The sequence below is a fragment of the Pyrus communis genome, chromosome 16 (genome assembly GCF_963583255.1).
Source record: "Pyrus communis chromosome 16, drPyrComm1.1, whole genome shotgun sequence".
Lineage (NCBI taxonomy): Eukaryota > Viridiplantae > Streptophyta > Magnoliopsida > Rosales > Rosaceae > Pyrus > Pyrus communis.
In genome coordinates this window covers 7,024,511-7,042,903 of record NC_084818.1, presented here as the reverse complement: position 1 = coordinate 7,042,903, position 18,393 = coordinate 7,024,511, and the positions used below count along the sequence as shown (strand labels likewise).

Below are 18,393 nucleotides of genomic sequence, written 5' to 3'. Positions count from 1 at the left end.
AATTATATTGTTAGATCGGGAAATCTGTACCACATAATCAATTCACATTTAAACAACAATATCAATCATTCATATTTACAATTTGATGACAAAATGCGATGTCAAATAGTCTCAATGGTCTTAGCCTTGAGATTTTTTTAGTTGGGTTGAGACCATAGAGTTCTTTCAAGCCAAGTCCTAGCTAGCTAAGTAACATTGTTCGTCACCATCTCACTCTCTTTATCATTATTATTTTTTTGAACAAACGATATTATTAACCCTAAAAGAGTGAAGAAGTGGGCTAAGTTTCACAATAAGTTAGCAATAATGTGGTTTAAATTCGTTTTTGACGAAAATCAAATTTAAAACCTCTCACTTACATGTACTACTAAATCGCCCCTCTCTTTCTTGTTTGAATGGTAATTGTGCGGAACCCAACCGAGCACATATTCCTCATCACGCAATGGGTAGGCAATTCTTTCATGCACATGACCACGTGATAATTAACGTGCAAAGTGGAAACAAATGCATGGATATTGAAGTCAAAGCAAACACATGAATTCCAATATGTACCTGACAATCTAAGGCTTATATCGTAAAAATTGTATGATGCATCGGTGTATCGAACTGCTAAATTTGTAAAAATTAATTACGAAATTTTGACAATTTCAATTTAATTGTTCAAAAATAGGTGCATGGTGAAACAGAAAACCCCTAAAAGTGTAAGTGAGCAAATTTCGGGCTGGTTTGGTATTGCTGTGCTTTGAAAAAAAGCTGCTTCTGCTGTACTGTGAGAATAAGCAGCTGTGAAATAAAGCAGCAGAGTGTTTGGAAAACTTTTTTGTAAAAGTGCTTTTGAAAAAAAAAAAAAGCAGTATTATAGTGTTTGGTAAACTTTTATGTAAAATAGATGTGAAAAAAAACCAGTTTTTCAAAGATGGGTTTTGCAGCTTCTTGTTTTTGGTTTTTTTTTCACCCAAAACTATGAAAAAAAGCTGAAGCTGAATGTTTACCAAACACAAAAACAGCTCCTAGCTTTTTTTGATACCAGCTTTTTTCAGAATCACCTCAGTACCAAACCAGGCCTTCATCTTCCCTTAACAAGTAAGCATCTTGGGTCGAAAACAAACAAGTATTAAGTTCACATAATTGTCGTAACGATTATTATTGGTGTGTGTATATACATTTCATCACTTGAGCTCAATCATTTTGTGTATATAACACTTATTCCATGATATTTTGAAGACGATATATCTATATTGGTAAGACATATCTTCTCTCGTGTTATATATGTAGTGGACATGTGAAGCCTCTGTGTGCGTTTGTAAATGGACTACGAGTAAAAACATATTCATATTAGAATTGTAGTAATGAACAAAATACATCTTCAACTTGTAATAGTTTCTACCCATACATCTCTTGTTTGAAATTTCGACATCTCTTAAATCATTGTAACAGTTTAGAAATTTTTTCTTAAAAAAAAACTTGTATAAAATAGAATAGAAAAGAGTAATTTATTATTATTTTGTCGCAAGGAAGAAACTGACTACAGATTTTGACAGGACAACATCAACACGTGCTTTGCTTTTTTGAATAGATTAATTTAGTCGGATGTCATTAATTCTCTTCTCTGAGCAGTCCTAATCATAAAGTTTTCAATATTTCACACAGCTTGAAGTCCCGTAAGAGAATAATGTTAAGAAAATTAAATTGGTAGATAAAATTTGTGAATTAAATAATGTGTCATCAATAAAAATGAGTATGCTTATTAATGCTTAAGTAATCATTCAATCATCAACTTTCATATCATTTAGTTACAAAATTCTATCTACAAATTTAATTTTTGTAGCATTACTTCTCGTATAATCCATATATAGTTATCATTCATAAGGGAATGGAGAGGAAAAGGGAATGGAGAGGGACAGAGAAACAAAAACTTAAGTACGTTATTAATGAAAGGTTTTTTAGCCAAAATGGTCCCTAAGATTTGCATAACTCCTCATTTTGGTCTCTGAGATTGTCCACCATCCATCCTTTTGGTCATTCCGTTAAAAACTCTGTTAAGTGTCCCGGAGATCTTGGACGGAAGTTTGGGCAATTTTCAAAGCTTCGTAACTCAATCGTTTCTTAACCAAATTCAACCCATAATATATCAAAATGAAGATAGGAAAGTGTAGAATAATATTATACCTATTTGGAAGCCCAATGGTTGCCAGAGATGGTTGGAAAATAGCCTCAAAGTTGACTGGTCTGAGGAAAAACTGGAAAACTCGCCGGAAACTGAGCAAACTTTAAACGTTCATAACTTCTTCAATTTTCAACGAAATCAAGTGATTCAAAAACAAAAATCATAATTCTCGATGAGACGAAGAGAATGGTACTTTTTTTTCAGTGGCTAACTCGCCGTGGTTTGGCCGGGAAACGGCTCGAAAGTGGCTGTCTTGGTCTCAAGTTAGCCCCTTTCGAGCCATTTTCCAGCCAAACCACAACGAGTTAGCAGCTGAAAAAGGCACCATTCTCTTCATCTCGTCAAGAAATATGATTTTCATTTTTGAATCACTTGATTTCGTTGAGTATTGAAGAAGTTATGAACGTTTAAATTTTGCCCAGTTTCCGACTAGTTTTCCAGTTTTTCCTCAGACCAGTCAACTTTGAGGCTATTTTTCGACCATCTCCGGAAACCATTGGGCTTCCAAATAGGTATAATCTTATTCTACACTTTACTATCTTCATTTTGATATATTATGGGTCGAATTTGGTTAAGAAACGATTGAGTTACGAAGCTTTGGAAATTGCCCAAACTTCCGGCCAAGAGCTCCGGGACACTTAACGGAGTTTTTAACAGAAGGACCAAAATGATGGATGGTGGACAATCTTAGGGACCACTTCTATTGATTTGAAATCTCAGGGACCAAATTAAGGAGTTATGCAAATCTCAAGGACCATTTTGGCTAAAAAGCCTTAATGAAACTTAACATGCACACCACTAGTATTATAATCTTAAGTTCGACTTCATAAATAACAAGTTCAATGATCAAGAAGTCTTAAGTTTGATTTTCATAAATAGCAACTTCAACAGAGTTAAGATTAAAAATGGGTGGACACACATTGCATATTTAGAGGAGCCACATAGGGGTCACAAAGGTATTTGGGTGCAGAAAATTTGGATTCCTCAAGCTCATCATGTCGCTTACTCCAATGATAAGGTAATTTATATTAAACTATAAAAGCGTGATTAGAATATGGAACATCAAGTGCAAGAACAAATATTTTTAACCAACTGAGTTACAAGCCACTTCCGAAGACTATCTTGTTGAATGGAATTTCCGTTTTTGTTGAACAGCAATGGTGCTAATACCAAACTAAACCCTACAATTAAAGAGATGAACATGACAATACTAGTATACTACCGGCCATGCCGAAGGCAAGTGCACTATATAGCTATCAGCCCAGCTGGTATCACTCTCATGAAGTTCATGTGTCAAACTAGCTCGCACAATTAATTAAGTACCGGCCAGCGGCGAGCAACCCAAATTTAATGAATTTACTAGACAATCTAGCAAACAATTGCCAGTCGCAACTTAAATGATTCGGACTCGTTTAGTATAGAGGGTCGGATTATAATTGATAAGCCATTATTTTGAAGTTACGTTGAAGGAAGAAGTATTATTTTGAGTTAGATGTACGTAGAAGATGATTACCCGTTAAGAAAACATATCAATATTTCACTCTCCCTAAATTAGTATGATTAATGAAAGGGATAAGTTTCCTTCATGTCTAATTCCCGTCCAATAACCTCAAAATAAAAAATCGTCAACTTCTATCTTCAATATACCTTGAATTTATAGGATTAGTTATTTCAATCCAATAATAGAGACCAAACGAGGCCTTGGTTACACACTCAGGAATCTGTCATTGTTGAATTGATTTTGGTCACATGACCATGAGAGAGATAGGTGATCAGATTATGTATGGATCACAAGCGACTCGTTACCCGGTAGAATCTCTCCTTCTCCTTTTCCATGGCCGACCTCAGCTCCAAATATCTTGAAAAGAATTTTACACAAATTAATCTCGCCAACAATCAAATATCGGTCATTGAATGGAGTAGTCTTCCAATTTATATATGTAATTAATTAGTTTGCAGTGAAATTAATCAGCCACAGGCTCATATCCATATGAAGAGAGATTTTTCAGTATGTTCAAAACACAAAGCAGTACGTCACATGTTTTTATACATTTAGAGGGATGCTTGAAGAAAAAAAATATTTCTTTACAATTATATAACAACAAGTGATATACCGCCCCATGCCACACTGAAAAATATCTCCCATATGGAACAACCACAGTTATTTTCTTTATGTGGGCGCATGCATATCAATCTCTCACCAGCCGCATACAACTTGGAAAAAATAATAATAATTAGAGTTTATATTAATTTACCTTACCTCCTACAACTTTAACTCCTATACATATATATGGAGTCAAATCTTATAAATAAAATAAAATTAAAGTTAATTTAGAGCCAAAATATTATACCTTAAACAAATTAATTAGGGTGAAGCTAGCGTGTGAATATATAGCTTTAAACTGTAAAGGGAGAATATATAATGTGGTCGATGGAGTGTGGGTGAACCGATTAACCCGTAAATTATACATCCTATTTGATTTTGGTCCCCTCCAAAAATTATTTGGCAATCTTGTCCTCGGGGATTAAGTTTAGATGTAGGATTGGTGAACAAAGTCGGGCAAAGTTGCTTTATTTTTTTGTGGTTTGTAGTTTTGTTCTTGTTTTTGGTTAATGTGGGTTTGTTCTTACATATGCATGCATATTTGATGTTTTAGACTTTGAATCCTTAAACATGCATGAATGAAGCATATATGCCCCTTTTTCACTCCAAAACAAAATCAATTATCCAAAACCATTATTATATACAAAATTTTGTGATATTAAAATGGATTCATGTGGCATAATATGAATAGACGACGCGTTTATTCTTTAGATTATAACATTAACAACCAACAAGACCAAATCTCAGATTCTGGGGTTTGTGTTGAAGTTTAAACCGAGGCACTCAAAATCTCATTTTACTCCCAGCTTTTCTAAGTCTTGTTTGAAAAATAAAATTTATAGATTGTGACACAGAACAACAGTTGACTGGGAGCTAGTCATAAGGTAATTAACGGTCAACTTGATTTTGTACAAATGGATCCTGGTTAGACTTATGTTGGTAACCGACCAAAAAAAGAGAGACTTATGTTGGTAACTTTTTATGTCAATTTTTGTAAACATTATGGAAGGGAGATTAAATTTGACGCCGTATTTACATATTCTTTTTATGTTAATTTTTGTAAACATAAAAAAAGAGATTGAATTTGATGCCCTTCAGGGTGCGTTTGTTGCACAAGAAAATTTTAGACTGGATTAGCTTTAAAAATTAAGCTGAAGTCGCGCCCGAACCCTTTGCTGTCGAAAATTGAGATCGATGAGCCCAAGATAGCAAAGCAGACGAAGGCGAGAGAGGATGAAGCGCAGGTCTTAGTCAGTCCCATATAGTTTTTGGGGGATCTTGCTAAGACAGTCTAACGAGGCCTTCATTGATGCGAGTAAACCCTAATCACATTAAAGCTATAGTTTCGCATGGTGACAAACATGAGACTACATTAATACTTAGTAACGAGGCCAACAAATGCTCCCTCATACCCTTAGAGCTGGCCTGATAATTAACAGGACATGCTGAAACTATAACATGCTAAATTGCTTATAGTTCAGTACATGTGACATGCATTTTGCCTTGGATTGACATTCAACACATTACACTTCAGAAACTTTTTGCATACAAAATTGAAAAACTGGTAGAAGAGGTTGATCTGAATGAAAGATTATTATACTTCTCGCGATTAGTATATGCCCTATATTTTAACAGTGTACAATTTGCATGCAACACCAACAAAATCAACCTGGCCAACGTAATTCAGATTTCCGAAATAATATTGGAAACCCTAAATAAAAAAGGTAAAAATACAATTAAAATTTGACACAGGAATTTCACAGTTTCACACAGACCAACGACCTCGCTCCCGCCAAATAACCAGCCGGAGCTTATTTTTCCTTTTTTTTTTTTTTTCTTCACCGCCTCTTGTTCTTGCTCCCAAGCAACAAGGCGAAGTAAAACAGAATCCTAAACAGAAACCCCCAAGCCACCGTGATCCAGAGGCAGTTCCACTTGCTCAAATCCGTCACCCCCTGCTGCTCCAAAATATCAGCCCCCGTCGTCAGACACGTGGAAGTCGTGATGCGCATCCCCAGCGTCTGGCTCATGCTCTTCAGCAGCTTCAGCTTCATCGCCGCCGGCACCGTCCCCAGCGGGGTGTTGTCGAAGATCTGGACCCCGCGAACGAAACACTTTGTGGGGTCCTGGAACTCGTTCTGCATCACCCCCTCGTAGGGATACTTCACTAAAGACAAGTAGTGGAACCAAATCCAGTAGGCCGGGATTCTATCGCGCGTGATGAAGAAGCCGCTGAAGAGGAGGAAGTAGGCCAGTATTGCGACTACGATCGTGTACCCGAGCATCACGTGCGGGACCACCCCGGAGAGAAACGTGACGAAGGAGCTTCCCGCCCAAAACGACGCGAATATTATCAGAAAGTAGAATAAGAAGCCGGACAGTCCGCCGTCGAGCCCCACCGCCCAAAACGTCGTCGCTGAGAACGCCGTCGAGAGAAAAATCAACGATGGAAGCGCCACCAGAGAATGCGAGAGGACGTAGGAGGATCGGCGGTAGGCGTTGTAGGCGGTTTCGCGCATGAAGATGTAGCGTTCCTGGAGGAAGACGGGGAGAGCGTCGGCGCAGGTGTAGAAGGTGGTGGACATGGCAAATGCGATGAATCCGAGGCGCTCCTGGACGCCTTTGGGGGTGTTATCGAGCTTCCAGAACATGGTGGCAAGGATGAATCCGGTGACCATGACGGCGCCGAGGCGGATGCCGAAGAGCTCTGGCATTCTTCTAGCGTTTTTCATCGAGCGGTTGGCGAGCACCGCCATCTCTACCCAGATTGGGTTCGCGAATGTGGGGACCATCGAGTTCGGGCTCGGGTTGTTGTTGGTGGCTCCGGATACCAATTTCCCGCGAGAAATGCTCGCGCTTATCGCCTCCTGGAGGGGAACGACGTGTCGTGCGTCGGATGCTCCTCTGTACGACGCGTCGTTGGGGTTCGAGTGTTTCTTGTTCTGCCAGGTTCTGTTGAACTCCACCAAGCTTTTGGTCCCGCCGGGCGAGCCTTCAAGTTCTCGGATTATGTCGAGCGCAAACTCGGTCCGGTTCTCGGACTCGGGTATGGGGTGCCCAAACTCAGCGAAGTAGGAAGGTAAGTTGGTGGGGGACCCGCTGTAAACGGTTTGGCCCCGGGTCAGGAAGAGCAACCGGTCCAGGAGGCCGAGGATCCGATAACTAGGCTGGTGCACTGACATCACCACAATGCTCCCGCTCTGAGCGATTCGCTGGAGGACTTTCACCACCATGAATGCGCTCGTGGAGTCGAGGCCGGAGGTCGGCTCGTCGAGGAAGAGGATGATCGGGTCGTGGATGATGTCGATTCCGATCGAAACGCGGCGGCGCTCTCCGCCGGAGACTCCGCGGTGGCCTTCGTCTCCGATGATCGTCTTCGCCGCGTTGCGGAGGCCGAGCTGGTCGATCAACGCCTGGACGCGGGACTTCTTCTTGGATTTCGAGAGCGCGCGCGGGAGGCGGAACTCGGCGGCGAACATGAGCGTCTCTTCGACTGTGAGCATCGGGAAGAGGAGGTCGTCCTGCATGACGTAAGCGGATATCACCTTCAGGAGCCGCGATTCAAGAACCTCGCCGTTTAAGCTGACGGTGCCTTTCAAGCTTCCTTTCGCGATCCGATTCGCTAAGGCGTCGATCAAAGTGGATTTACCCGACCCGCTCGCGCCGAGAACCGCGAGAATCTCTCCCTCGCGCGCTTCTCCCGTGATGTCGTTGAGCAGCGTCTTCGTCCTCGTGAAAAGATTATCTCCGCCGCATACGGGATCGGAAGCCGTGGCTGCGCTGAGGCGGCTATTGCAGCCGGATAACATCCCCGACAAGCTGAACTTGCGGCGGATCTTGACACTGTAAGTGAGGTTGTTGAATGAGAGAACGAACGGCAAGGAGCGAGGCTCAAGGCTGGCGTCGGAGATGTCGAGTTCATGGTGCGCCGGAGTCTCGCCGCCGTCACCTGTGACCTCCTTGCGTACATCACCAACTTGTTTCAGTAGCTGGCCGAGCGAGGGCGACGCGCCGTGGGCGGGGCGTGGGAAGTCGTTTAGCTCCATGGAAGTGAAAAACGGCGATATCTGGTTGTCCGCCACGCGAGCCAACATTCGTATTGGTTCCTTACTCTCCAAGTCTCCTTATATTTATAGTCGTGGAGTATGTGATCTGCAAGTGAGGAGAGAGCGGTTAACGGCGTGTTTCGAATGGGATTAATTTCTCAGAAAAATGCGTCAAATCAGAGCGGTGTCGTTTTGCTTCTTCAACTCGACAGTAGTTTCTGTTTCTCTCTCTAAAAATGCACCTCTCTCTGTTCCTCTCTCTCTCTAGAAGTGAGAGTTAAGCTTCTGCTCTATGGAGTTACGGAGAAGTGCTTTTCTATATATAGAAAGACAACAAACGTAAAACTGGGTGAGGTTTTGATGGTGTGGGTGTAGGGTTTACTTACTTTTCTCTGTTATTTTATTTATTTATGTTTTAATTTCGAATTTAATTTTAATTTAATTTTCTGCAGGTTTGAAGGGGGAGGTGAGAGAGAGGTGACCTACAACGCCTAATCTCATCTCCATACGTCTTCCCTTTCTCTCTAATTCTGCTTCTTGAGCAAGATATGGGAGGACACGTGGGTGATATGGGCTGGTGACACGTGGAATTATGGCAGGGTTAACAAGTTTTGGGGATCCATGTTGAAATTAGGTTGGGTGTTGATCAAATTATGCGTAAGCAGTAATGTAATTGTATGTATTTAGTCCATAATCTATAATTCGTGGATGGCTCAAGGGTCACTGATTTAGGTGCCCATTTTATGGTTTACCGGGTTAAGCTATCGAGTCGTACAACTTTGACAAGTTTGTCTATGTATACAGTACACGACGATATAATTGATACGCTTTATTTTTCTGATTTAATAATACAGCGTAGTAGTGTTCTGGATACACCGAAATATTTGTCGCAAACTTGGTCATTAAGCGATGGGGTTCCAATTTATGAGGTGTACATGGTTGGCAGGAAGCGGAAGGTTACTGTTTACAGTCAGCTTTCTTGTGTAGTGTTACAATTCAATTTCCAGTTTTCATATCTTCCCTGTTGCTTAGTCGTTTTACACTTTCTGGTACAAGTTTAATGATTTGGGTCATTGATTCGGATGTGGGTTATGTAGTTATAACTTCCAAGTTTAGATTTCTTTTCCAAATGGAGCATCTGCTTTGGGACTCACAAGTCCTTTGTTTTGGTGTCAAAACCTTTTTAGGGAGTTTCTTAAGTCCGAAGAGATTTACAATTTGGAAGTGCAAATTACGGTGAGACGTAAACACAACCGATTCATAAAGTGTGTTTTTTTTATTGGGTGTGTTTTTTATGAGTTGTTTTGACTTTCTTATTAAACTATGATTGTGGTAGCAAAAAATCATTGTCTTTTTAGTCTTACAAAACAAATTAAACACCTTTGATTAAGGTTAAGAAACACAATCCCTGAGAGGGGAGGTTGATTGATCAATGAACTTTCGATACCTAAGTCAGGTTTTTCTAGAGTGAGATTCAGGGTTGAGTTATGCATAGTAATTTATAGCATGGCCGACTAGATGTGTAGGGTTTTTCATGGCATGTGTCTACCTCCAGTTGGTCAGGTTGTGTCATCTGATGGATAGAGTTTGTATTTGTACCATAATAGTACTGAGGATAATCCTTATAGATATTATTAAATTAACTAATAATATACTAAGGATTTTCTTTGATAATCCTTGATTAGAGATAGCTAGGAATTAGTTATTGATTTTGATTTTAATTCATTTGCCTTACACCTTGGCATGAGCAGACGAGCTTTGAGAAGTCATACTCAGGAGCTCAAGTCTTATTGATGGTTGAACTGCACATGGAACAGATGTGGGCCTCACTAATTTAATGAGAACATTCTCGTTTCTTGCCGATGAAATTCCACATATCAGCTCCACAAATTTCTAAATTATTTTTAGCTAAACAGTAATTTTTACAAAAAGAGCACTCAAGGGTCTCCTCTTATTATTCATTAATATTAGTAAGTAATCCTCAACTCTGTCATTTATTCCTATTTCGATTTATCCTCTATGTTCAAGGGTTTCACATTTCAATTTGAAACCCACATAATATATACGATTGGAGTTGCTTGCCTCCTACTCCTAGGAGTCCGCTATGCCCATTCAAGACGAGTCACCGAAGAGAAATGCTAAGGAGACATTATTAAAAGTATGACTATTTATAAATTATCTGTTATCTCATGTTTTTTACACAATATTCTATAATTTTAACAAGAGAATTAATATTAAACTTTGAAATGTCAAAATTCCTCCCTAGCATAAGCACTAAGCAAAACAAGTTACCTTATTAGTACTAATTTTCTTGTTCATCAATCGCATATAGAGACAAACTAGGCAGTACGATAGGACGTGAAAACACTGAATTCTATTTCGACGTTAATACGTGGAATCGTCTTGTTGGAGAGACATGATCCAAACCCAGTATGACATAAGAACAGGAAAATAGGTCTTTGATATATATATATATATATATATATATTTTTTTTTTTTTAATTTCAGTAGCAAATGCAAACCTTATAATAATTCGGGTGATACTTGTACAACACCCCAATTTATATTATGGTTGTACAGTGACAACTGCATGATACACATAAGTCCAAAACAATATCTAAGTGCAATAAATTATGCAATAGTATACAACACACTTTAGCAGATTTTCTCACGTACCTCACCTAAGATCGTTAAATTGGGAACGAATAATAGTGAAATAAACCATTCAAAGCAATTTTGTCACACATCATCGTTTCTAGAAAAAAAAGAAAAAGAAAAATCAAATCTGGTGGCTAAATGACGAGAAATTTCTCATGAGTGTCGGGAATACAGTCAAGTACATCAAATGTCATAATACAATTGGTTGGAAATTTCTTTTTCAAATTTCCAACGAATTGTATTATAACACTTGGTGTCACGGAATATATTCCTGGCACGTTGAAAATTTTCTCCTAAATGACAAGGAGAATGATTCTTACAACGAGAGTACATCGTTATCATCACATCCGTATTAGTATTACAACGAAGTGTGCAAATTTTTCTTTACACGACATTGTATCATTGATACGGAACACTACAGTAGCAATGTATCCGTGCTATGTAAGTTGCTATTTTGAGAGTAAGGAAAGTAAGAAAACAAGGGAAAGATTAAAAGGTAAAGAGGTTGGTAGTTAAATATAGATAGGCTACCCCATCCTTCACCGAATCATAAGGTAGCTCAAACCAATAAGGAGATAGGAAGGGATGGAGGGGCTTAGCTAGATATTTTATGTGAGAAAAGCAAAGTCCCCTCAAAAGTCAAAACAAAAAATTTACATGGACGTATCTGCATGCGCATACAGTGTACATATGAATATACTTCTTCACTCCACTTTGCACTCAGGTTTTGACACTTTTCGCGGAGGGATTCGGGTACTGTTTGGGAAAAATTCTTAGGTTCCGATGACCAAACCACGTGGCGTCCAGTTGAACACATGTTGGGCGGGCCCAATTGCAGATGGGTGACAAGTTTCGGGAAAAAGAAAGTTGCAGAGAAGAAAAATGCAGAGAAGGATAAGTCATATTTCATGCCTCCAATGAGGTTACAACGGAATAGTATATGGACAAGGATTGTATGTTCTCTCACTTTCGACGCCCTCTCGTGCTCTCTTATTTTGTGTGATCACAGTTAAGTCACGTCAACATTTTATATATTTTTTTTTATAAAGATAATAAGATAAAAATAAATAGTAATATAAAATATTAACGTGGCTTAACCGTGATCACACAAACACGAGAACACAGAAGGGCTTAACCGTGACCACATCATCCACTGTATAAAAAAGACTTAGGTAACCAAAGTGTTGAGTCACCACATTCCTATATTCCACTACGAGGCAGGTAAATTAACCAAGGCATGAGTTAAATCATTGCAGGGTCCTAACACTGTCCGGACAACAGGACAACTCCGATTGAACTGGATAACAGTCGTATAAGAGTCTCACGCATGTTTTAGCAAACCTAGATGCATTTCGGACCGAGACTTTGCATCAAATTTCCAGTGCTCAAAGCCTACTCCGCCCCTGAAAGCCATGTCCGATACTTGAGTAATCCGATGATTTCTAAGCCGGCCTACTCGGAACCCGGGAGCCATGTCCAATATGTCTAAGCCGATGCAGCAAACGAGTGCTATGCATCAACATCAATCTAAATTCTGCAGGAAGTATGACATTTTACACAACCCTAAGTAATACAAGGCATGCCGGTCCACAACCCCACATTTGAGCGAGCACAAAATAATGAAACAGAAGTTGCCACGACATATATACATATGTAAAGCGAGGACTCCAAATTCTGTTTGGTTTTGGTGGTCGAACATTCATGCTTTGCTTAGCTTTAATGAAATGGGTCCAAGCATCATGTTTTCGCCTCCGAAAACATCTACAGATAACCAACTCCCCGGAAATACTATACATTTGTACAAGCAGAAGTGCGGTATTAACTTGGCACAATGTTTGTTGGCTATCTACTTGGTTTCTCCGGAACCTGCTCTTATCCGCCGAGTACCTGTACTAGTTCATTTTACCCGTTTACCGATCATCGTTAGTAGCAAGAGGTCTAAAAGAAAATGCTTGCAGCAAAAGTCGGCACAACAAAAGAGATGTCATGAAAAGCACAAGTCAATACGAATTACCCACTCTAAAATTTCAGCTTAATTACAGCATCTTGAGATGCAAAGTATTCTCATTTAAGCAATTCAATTTGTGCCACCCATTGGATAGAATGGTTCACTTCATATAGGCACATACAACATCAGTGGTGCGTATTAAGAAATCACATAAGGCAAATTTTTAGAACTACTACTCAGTTATCAACATGTTGGAGAGAAGTGGCCACGTTGAGAAAAATATAAGCCAAGGAACAAGGAATACTTCATCGAAGCAACATCTACAATTACCTTACTAATTATCATCCTGGAAGTTGACCGCAAGATCCCAGTAATGAGCAACGCCAGCATCAGCAAAAATCTTCCGGGCAGCAGCTTCGGTCATGCATTCATGAACATAAAATCTATTGAAGCTCGGTCTGGCAACACTTCCTTGCCATACTAACACGCACTTATTAGGAGGCTTGTCATCCTCAACATCATCATCTTCTTCCTCTTCTTTTACTGCTTCAGCCCAGTTTATGCGCCTAAGCATAACCTTAGCATACCTCTTAATAGACTTGCTTCCACCTTCAACAACCACAACATTAATACCATCTGATATCACACAAGATCCAGTCAGCCGGTTCTCTCGCGCATTAACATCTATCTTGAAGCGGGCCTTTGGATGCGACAGCTCATTGATCCTGTAAACTGAGACTATGGTCTCCACGTTATTTGGGTCATCAAAAAGCTTCCTTTCTTTCTTCTCGCGTCGTTCGGCAGGAGTGAGCTTGCGTGCTATATTCCTGTCTGCATGAGCCTGTTCACGTTCAGCAGCTGCACTCCGGATCTCCTTTTCAAGCCTGGTTGGATCTTGGGTTGCTTCAGAGCCAAGAACTTTCATCAAATTACTCATTTTAACTTTTGGCTTTGGAGGCTCAAGTAGGCCTTGTCTAATCATCTCCTGCCTATCTTTCTCTCTGGCCAGACGTTTCTGTGTACGTAGTTTTTTCTGTTCCTTCTTGGTCAGCTTCAGAGGTTGAGGCGGTGGAGGAGCTGGCTCAGTAGGGGGCTCAATAGGTTGAGGATGCTCAATATAGATTGTGATTTTTTCCATCTTCAATTTTTCCTCAGCTACTGTACCATCGATGACTTCATTATAAGTACCAGAGTGCAAGAGGGGCACATCCCTGACATAATTAGCAAGTATATTCAGGAGACATCTTTAGCATAATGTGCAGTTTAAAGATGATTTTAATCAGACGACAAGTTCTAAGAGGACTAAACAAAATGCAAATTCAATCTGCAATTTAAAATTGGCAAATGAAACAATGACAACGTTCTTCAAACATCTTAGTTGAAAGACATAATTCAAAAAGATGGATATTAGGATATTGGGTTCACCCCTTTTGTTTCATCTACCGTCACAGATCATGGCCTATTTTCAACATCGGGAACAGTGGGGAAGCGTAGAGGAGAAAATATAATCAGTAACCATATTGAATAAAGTTTCTAGGTCATTTCATTACTTGCAGTCACAAAAAGTAATGTTACGTCTCCCCCAACCCAAAAAAAATTAAAAAATAAAAACAATCATTCAGCAAACTGCAGCAATGCAAAAGGCAATCAACTTACCACCACTCGATTTCAGGAATTGGATCCTTTGGCTTTTCTTTGGTGATAACTCTCTCTCCTACCTCTATCAAATTTGGATTAATATCTGGCGCTGCCTTTGCCTTTGCAAACTGTTGCTGCTTTGCTCTTTGCTCTTTGGCTTGTGCTTCTCCAAATTTACTCTGTACAGATGTAGGAAAATTTTAGTCAGAGTCTCAGAGACAGGTATATAACTCAAAAAATGATCAAAGGGGTTAAAGGGACATCAATAAATACCTTTAATTTTATAAGCTCAGCATCTTTTGTCCATTTTCCTTCCTCTACAAACGCAAAACCCATCCTCTTTGGCCTCAAAAATTTTTTACTGATGCCCACATCCGGATCAAAATGAGGATTCTTTTCAGGATCCACATCCAATTCAGGTTTTAGAATCTGGAATGCTTCTTTCTTCTGTTTGTTAATGTTGACCTGAAAAAATAAGAAACAACATATTAAATTTCAAACAAAAAAAGTCCATATAACAAGAGGCAGCTGATTGACAGGTAATAGCTACTAAACCTTTAGAGTGCTGAGGTTGTTTGGTTTGGTCACATTCACTAAGTTTCCGTGCTCATCTATTTCCCTTCCAAGGGCATCAAGACGAAGAACAGGGGCCTTAGTAGGCTTCTGAGGGGCATCAGTTGCCACCTGTCCGGGAGACACATTTATAAGAGGAGAAAACTCGGGGTCTTGATGGAACCCCATCTGAGCAGCAAGCTCTTGTGCACGTTTTACAGCTTCAAAATTGGGAATGCCTGCTGCAGAAATGGGTAGTGCAGATGAATCAAATGTTGCCACAGAAGCAGCTGTACCACCAGCTGTTGATGGGGCCGGTGCACGTAGTATCCCAGCAGTGGTAGATGGTGGTTTAAGTGCCTCCTTCGTTTCCAAGTTATGGCTAGCATCTTTGCTTGCATTGCCACCCTTCTTCAACTGCATGATAAGAATAGTGATAGTAAGTTTATCCAAAGGTATATATGTAATAAGAAATTGTATAGTACATGAAAGTTTGTCGCACACAAGTGTCAGACACATTAAAATTTTATGTGGATATGTTACCTGGTTAAGCTTCTTCAGCTTCTCAGTCAATTCCTTCTGCTTTTGTAAAGTTCTCTTAATTTTTTCTACATCACCAAGAGACAGATTCGCACTTTTCCCAGCAGTTGAAGATGTTCCATCTGTACTAGAGTTTCCATGAACCTCATGAGATCTGGTAATACTAACTCCCTTATTTTCATTTGTGGTAGGAATTGAAGATACCTTGGTAGGAAGGGGTTGATTGGGAGCAAAAGAGGTCTCAGGCATAGTCCTTGATGTCGTAGTAGGTTCCAGAGCAGCACCCTGTAAGTGGTGAAAATTAACAATGTCACTCACTGAGGTTGCCGAAAGATCTTGATCATGGTGGAGAAAAAAAACACAAACATGAAGAATCAAAACAAAATGAAGGGAATACATTTCATACTGATGACCTCGGTCCTCAGCTAATAGAGAGATGACCTAGAACGGATATAAAGATATAGGAAACAGAGCTATTTTCTAACGAAGAAAATAAGACACCTTACATTATTAAGGAAGAATATACCTCTTCTAAAAATCTGTAGCTTCCAGGTAAATCAATCATCAGTATACAACACTAAAAATTTCAAGAGTAATAGCAAGGTAGTTCAACCAACATTTTCTGTTTCTCTTATTCGGTAAATATAGTTTACTTCAACCTAAGTTGTTATTTGGAGAGCCTTATGGCTTCTAGCACTATAACATACAATCACATACAGCAATGCTATAAGAAGGCAGAACCCTTCTGCTACATCATTAATCCATACCTCAACTATGATATCAAGGGGGGGGGGGGGGGGGGGGGGGGGGGTTAGAAATTTCAGTTTCAAAAGATTGAATCTTCAGATTGTTTATTGCAGTTTTACGAGTGATTAAGAGGCTAACCTACGGTATATCCTAAATGTGGAATATTTTCGCCAGGTTTTCACAATTTCAGCATCTAAATAACATAATTATCAAATTCAACTAAAGCGTAAATAAAAAGAAAGGTAACATCAAGCATAAAACTTACATTACCCACCCAACCACTCCCATTTGGGGCGGGGGCGGCGTTCTGGAAATTGCCAATCTGATCATCCCCAACTTCTTCTTTCTTAACATTAACCTCACTCGCATTCACATTCAATTCAGTTCTCCGTTCAACAGCTCCGCAATTCTCTCCGTCCTCTTCCGCCTTTACTCTGCGGTCATCAAACCTCCTACTCTTTCTCTGACCTCCATTCACTTCCTGCCCATCTTCCTCGAATCGCTTCCTCTCTCTCCTCTCCCCTTCCGAAACCCTAGACCTCTTCTTATCTTCTAAACCATCACCATCGCCATCTCTACCCTCACTCCTCTCCCTCTCTTTCCTCTTACGCTTCGATTCCTCTCGCTCCTCCGACCTCTCGTGTTTCGCTTCCCGATGCCTGGACCTCTCTCTGCTCCCTTCCCTCTCGGCCCTGGGCTCGTAGGACCGCTCGCGGTGGTCGCGCGAGACATCCCTGCCGTCTTCACTCGGCTCGCGTGACCGTTCCCGACGAGATTTGTGGTCGCGGGGCTCGCGAGAGCGCTCGCGCTTGGAATCACGGTCCGATCGGTGGTGGTGGCGGTGGTAATCGGAGTCCTTTGACGATCGCTTTTCATCGGCGTCACGGCTGCGATGCTTATCGTAGTCTCTGTCTCGATCCCTGCGGTCGCGTTTGCTCGATTTGTCTTTCTCCATAGCTAGGGTTTCCCAGTCGCTCACTCTTCTCTCTCTCTCTCCCACCAAATGGGGTTCAGGAGGATAAATTGGGCAGAATGCAACGGATACGATTTCTATGGGTATTTTCGCAAGGAATTAAAAGAAAACTCACGTTTTATCGATAATAGTTGAAAGATAATGAAACATATGCCAAACTTTATATGTTGTTTTAGGATAATAAACAAAGGAATTTAGCTAAATTTTTCTTTATTATAATCACGTTTTATTGATCTGCCGTTCTTGCAATTCAAATCGGAGACCAGAGACAAAAGGATAGGCCACTCTTGATGCTTGGTTCTAAGGTTGCTTAGTGAGCACTCGGGAGTAAGCGGGAAGAATGAGTTCCACGTTGATGGGAGGCAGTGGCAAAGTCAGGATTTGTCGAGGGAATGGGTGAAATTCAAAAGTATGCAAGGTTCAACCAAAGCAGTTGCTTTTACATTGAAGAGTGCAGAGTTTTGACAATATTCATAGTGGAAAACGCTCTATCACAAGAGCAGTTGTAAGCGGGAGTAATGCTAGGGAGATCGAAATTTTAAACCAAATTTGCAAAATAAATTATGTGTTACCAATAGGAAATAAATATGTTAATCAACGCATAACTAATAATCCAATCATCATTTGGTTTCCAAACTTAGTTTAAAAATTTTGGTTCATCTAGCATTATCTTATAAGTGGTAACATCAAAACCAATGTAAGAAACTTAAATTGGTTAAGATTAGGTTCTAAAAGACGTTAGAGTGCTAGCCGGGAAGTGGGTTGAGGCCTAGCGCCTAGGTGAGATCTAGACGAGAGCCTAAGCGGACTAAACGAATTTAAATTAATTTATTATACATCATCATGAATAAACATTAAATATTATTTGCCTTAATTTTTTAAAATAATAATACAATATTTATGTATAATGTGCAGTTTAAGGTAAATATGGTGGGGATTTTAAAAGAGAAAAGAAAAAAGAAAAATGGAAAATGGAAAATAAAACTTACAAGAATAAATAAAACATTAGTAAAAAAAGGG

At 39.9% G+C, this 18,393-nt stretch overlaps 2 protein-coding genes across 3 annotated transcripts; both read right to left on the bottom strand.

Annotated features, from left to right (window-relative positions):
• Positions 1 to 5,851: 5,851 nt before the first annotated feature.
• LOC137720748 (ABC transporter G family member 6-like) lies at positions 5,852 to 8,594 on the bottom strand. The gene has a single exon (XM_068459863.1). It carries the CDS (start codon positions 8,363 to 8,365, stop codon positions 6,110 to 6,112), a length of 2,256 nt encoding a protein of 751 aa, XP_068315964.1. The 5' UTR covers positions 8,366 to 8,594; the 3' UTR covers positions 5,852 to 6,109.
• Positions 8,595 to 12,959: 4,365 nt separating this feature from the next.
• Positions 12,960 to 17,473, bottom strand: LOC137721270 (protein RDM16-like). Of its 2 annotated transcripts, XM_068460373.1 has the most exons (7): positions 16,666 to 16,701; positions 15,858 to 15,938; positions 15,657 to 15,780; positions 15,117 to 15,530; positions 14,835 to 15,026; positions 14,580 to 14,740; positions 12,960 to 14,134 (listed from the first exon to the last, which is right to left on the bottom strand). In XM_068460373.1, exons 1-7 carry the CDS (start codon positions 16,686 to 16,688, stop codon positions 13,258 to 13,260), a joined length of 1,872 nt encoding a protein of 623 aa, XP_068316474.1. In that variant the 5' UTR covers positions 16,689 to 16,701; the 3' UTR covers positions 12,960 to 13,257. The 2 variants fall into 2 exon arrangements, with proteins under 2 accessions (XP_068316474.1, XP_068316473.1); XM_068460372.1 differs by having other exon boundaries at positions 15,657 to 15,938; positions 16,666 to 17,473.
• Positions 17,474 to 18,393: the final 920 nt, after the last annotated feature.

Bases quoted from the DNA above. Each gene is read 5' to 3' on its own strand.
- LOC137721270 (XM_068460372.1), bottom strand. From the start codon at position 17,355: ATGGAGAAAGACAAATCGAGCAAACGCGACCGCAGGGATCGAGACAGA. The intron at 14,741-14,834 runs GTATTTATTGAT...ACATCTGTACAG, and splicing joins CTGAGCTTATAAAATTAAAG to AGTAAATTTGGAGAAGCACA. The intron at 14,135-14,579 runs GTAAGTTGATTG...TAATTATGTCAG, and splicing joins ATTCCTGAAATCGAGTGGTG to GGATGTGCCCCTCTTGCACT.
- LOC137720748 (XM_068459863.1), bottom strand. From the start codon at position 8,365: ATGTTGGCTCGCGTGGCGGACAACCAGATATCGCCGTTTTTCACTTCC.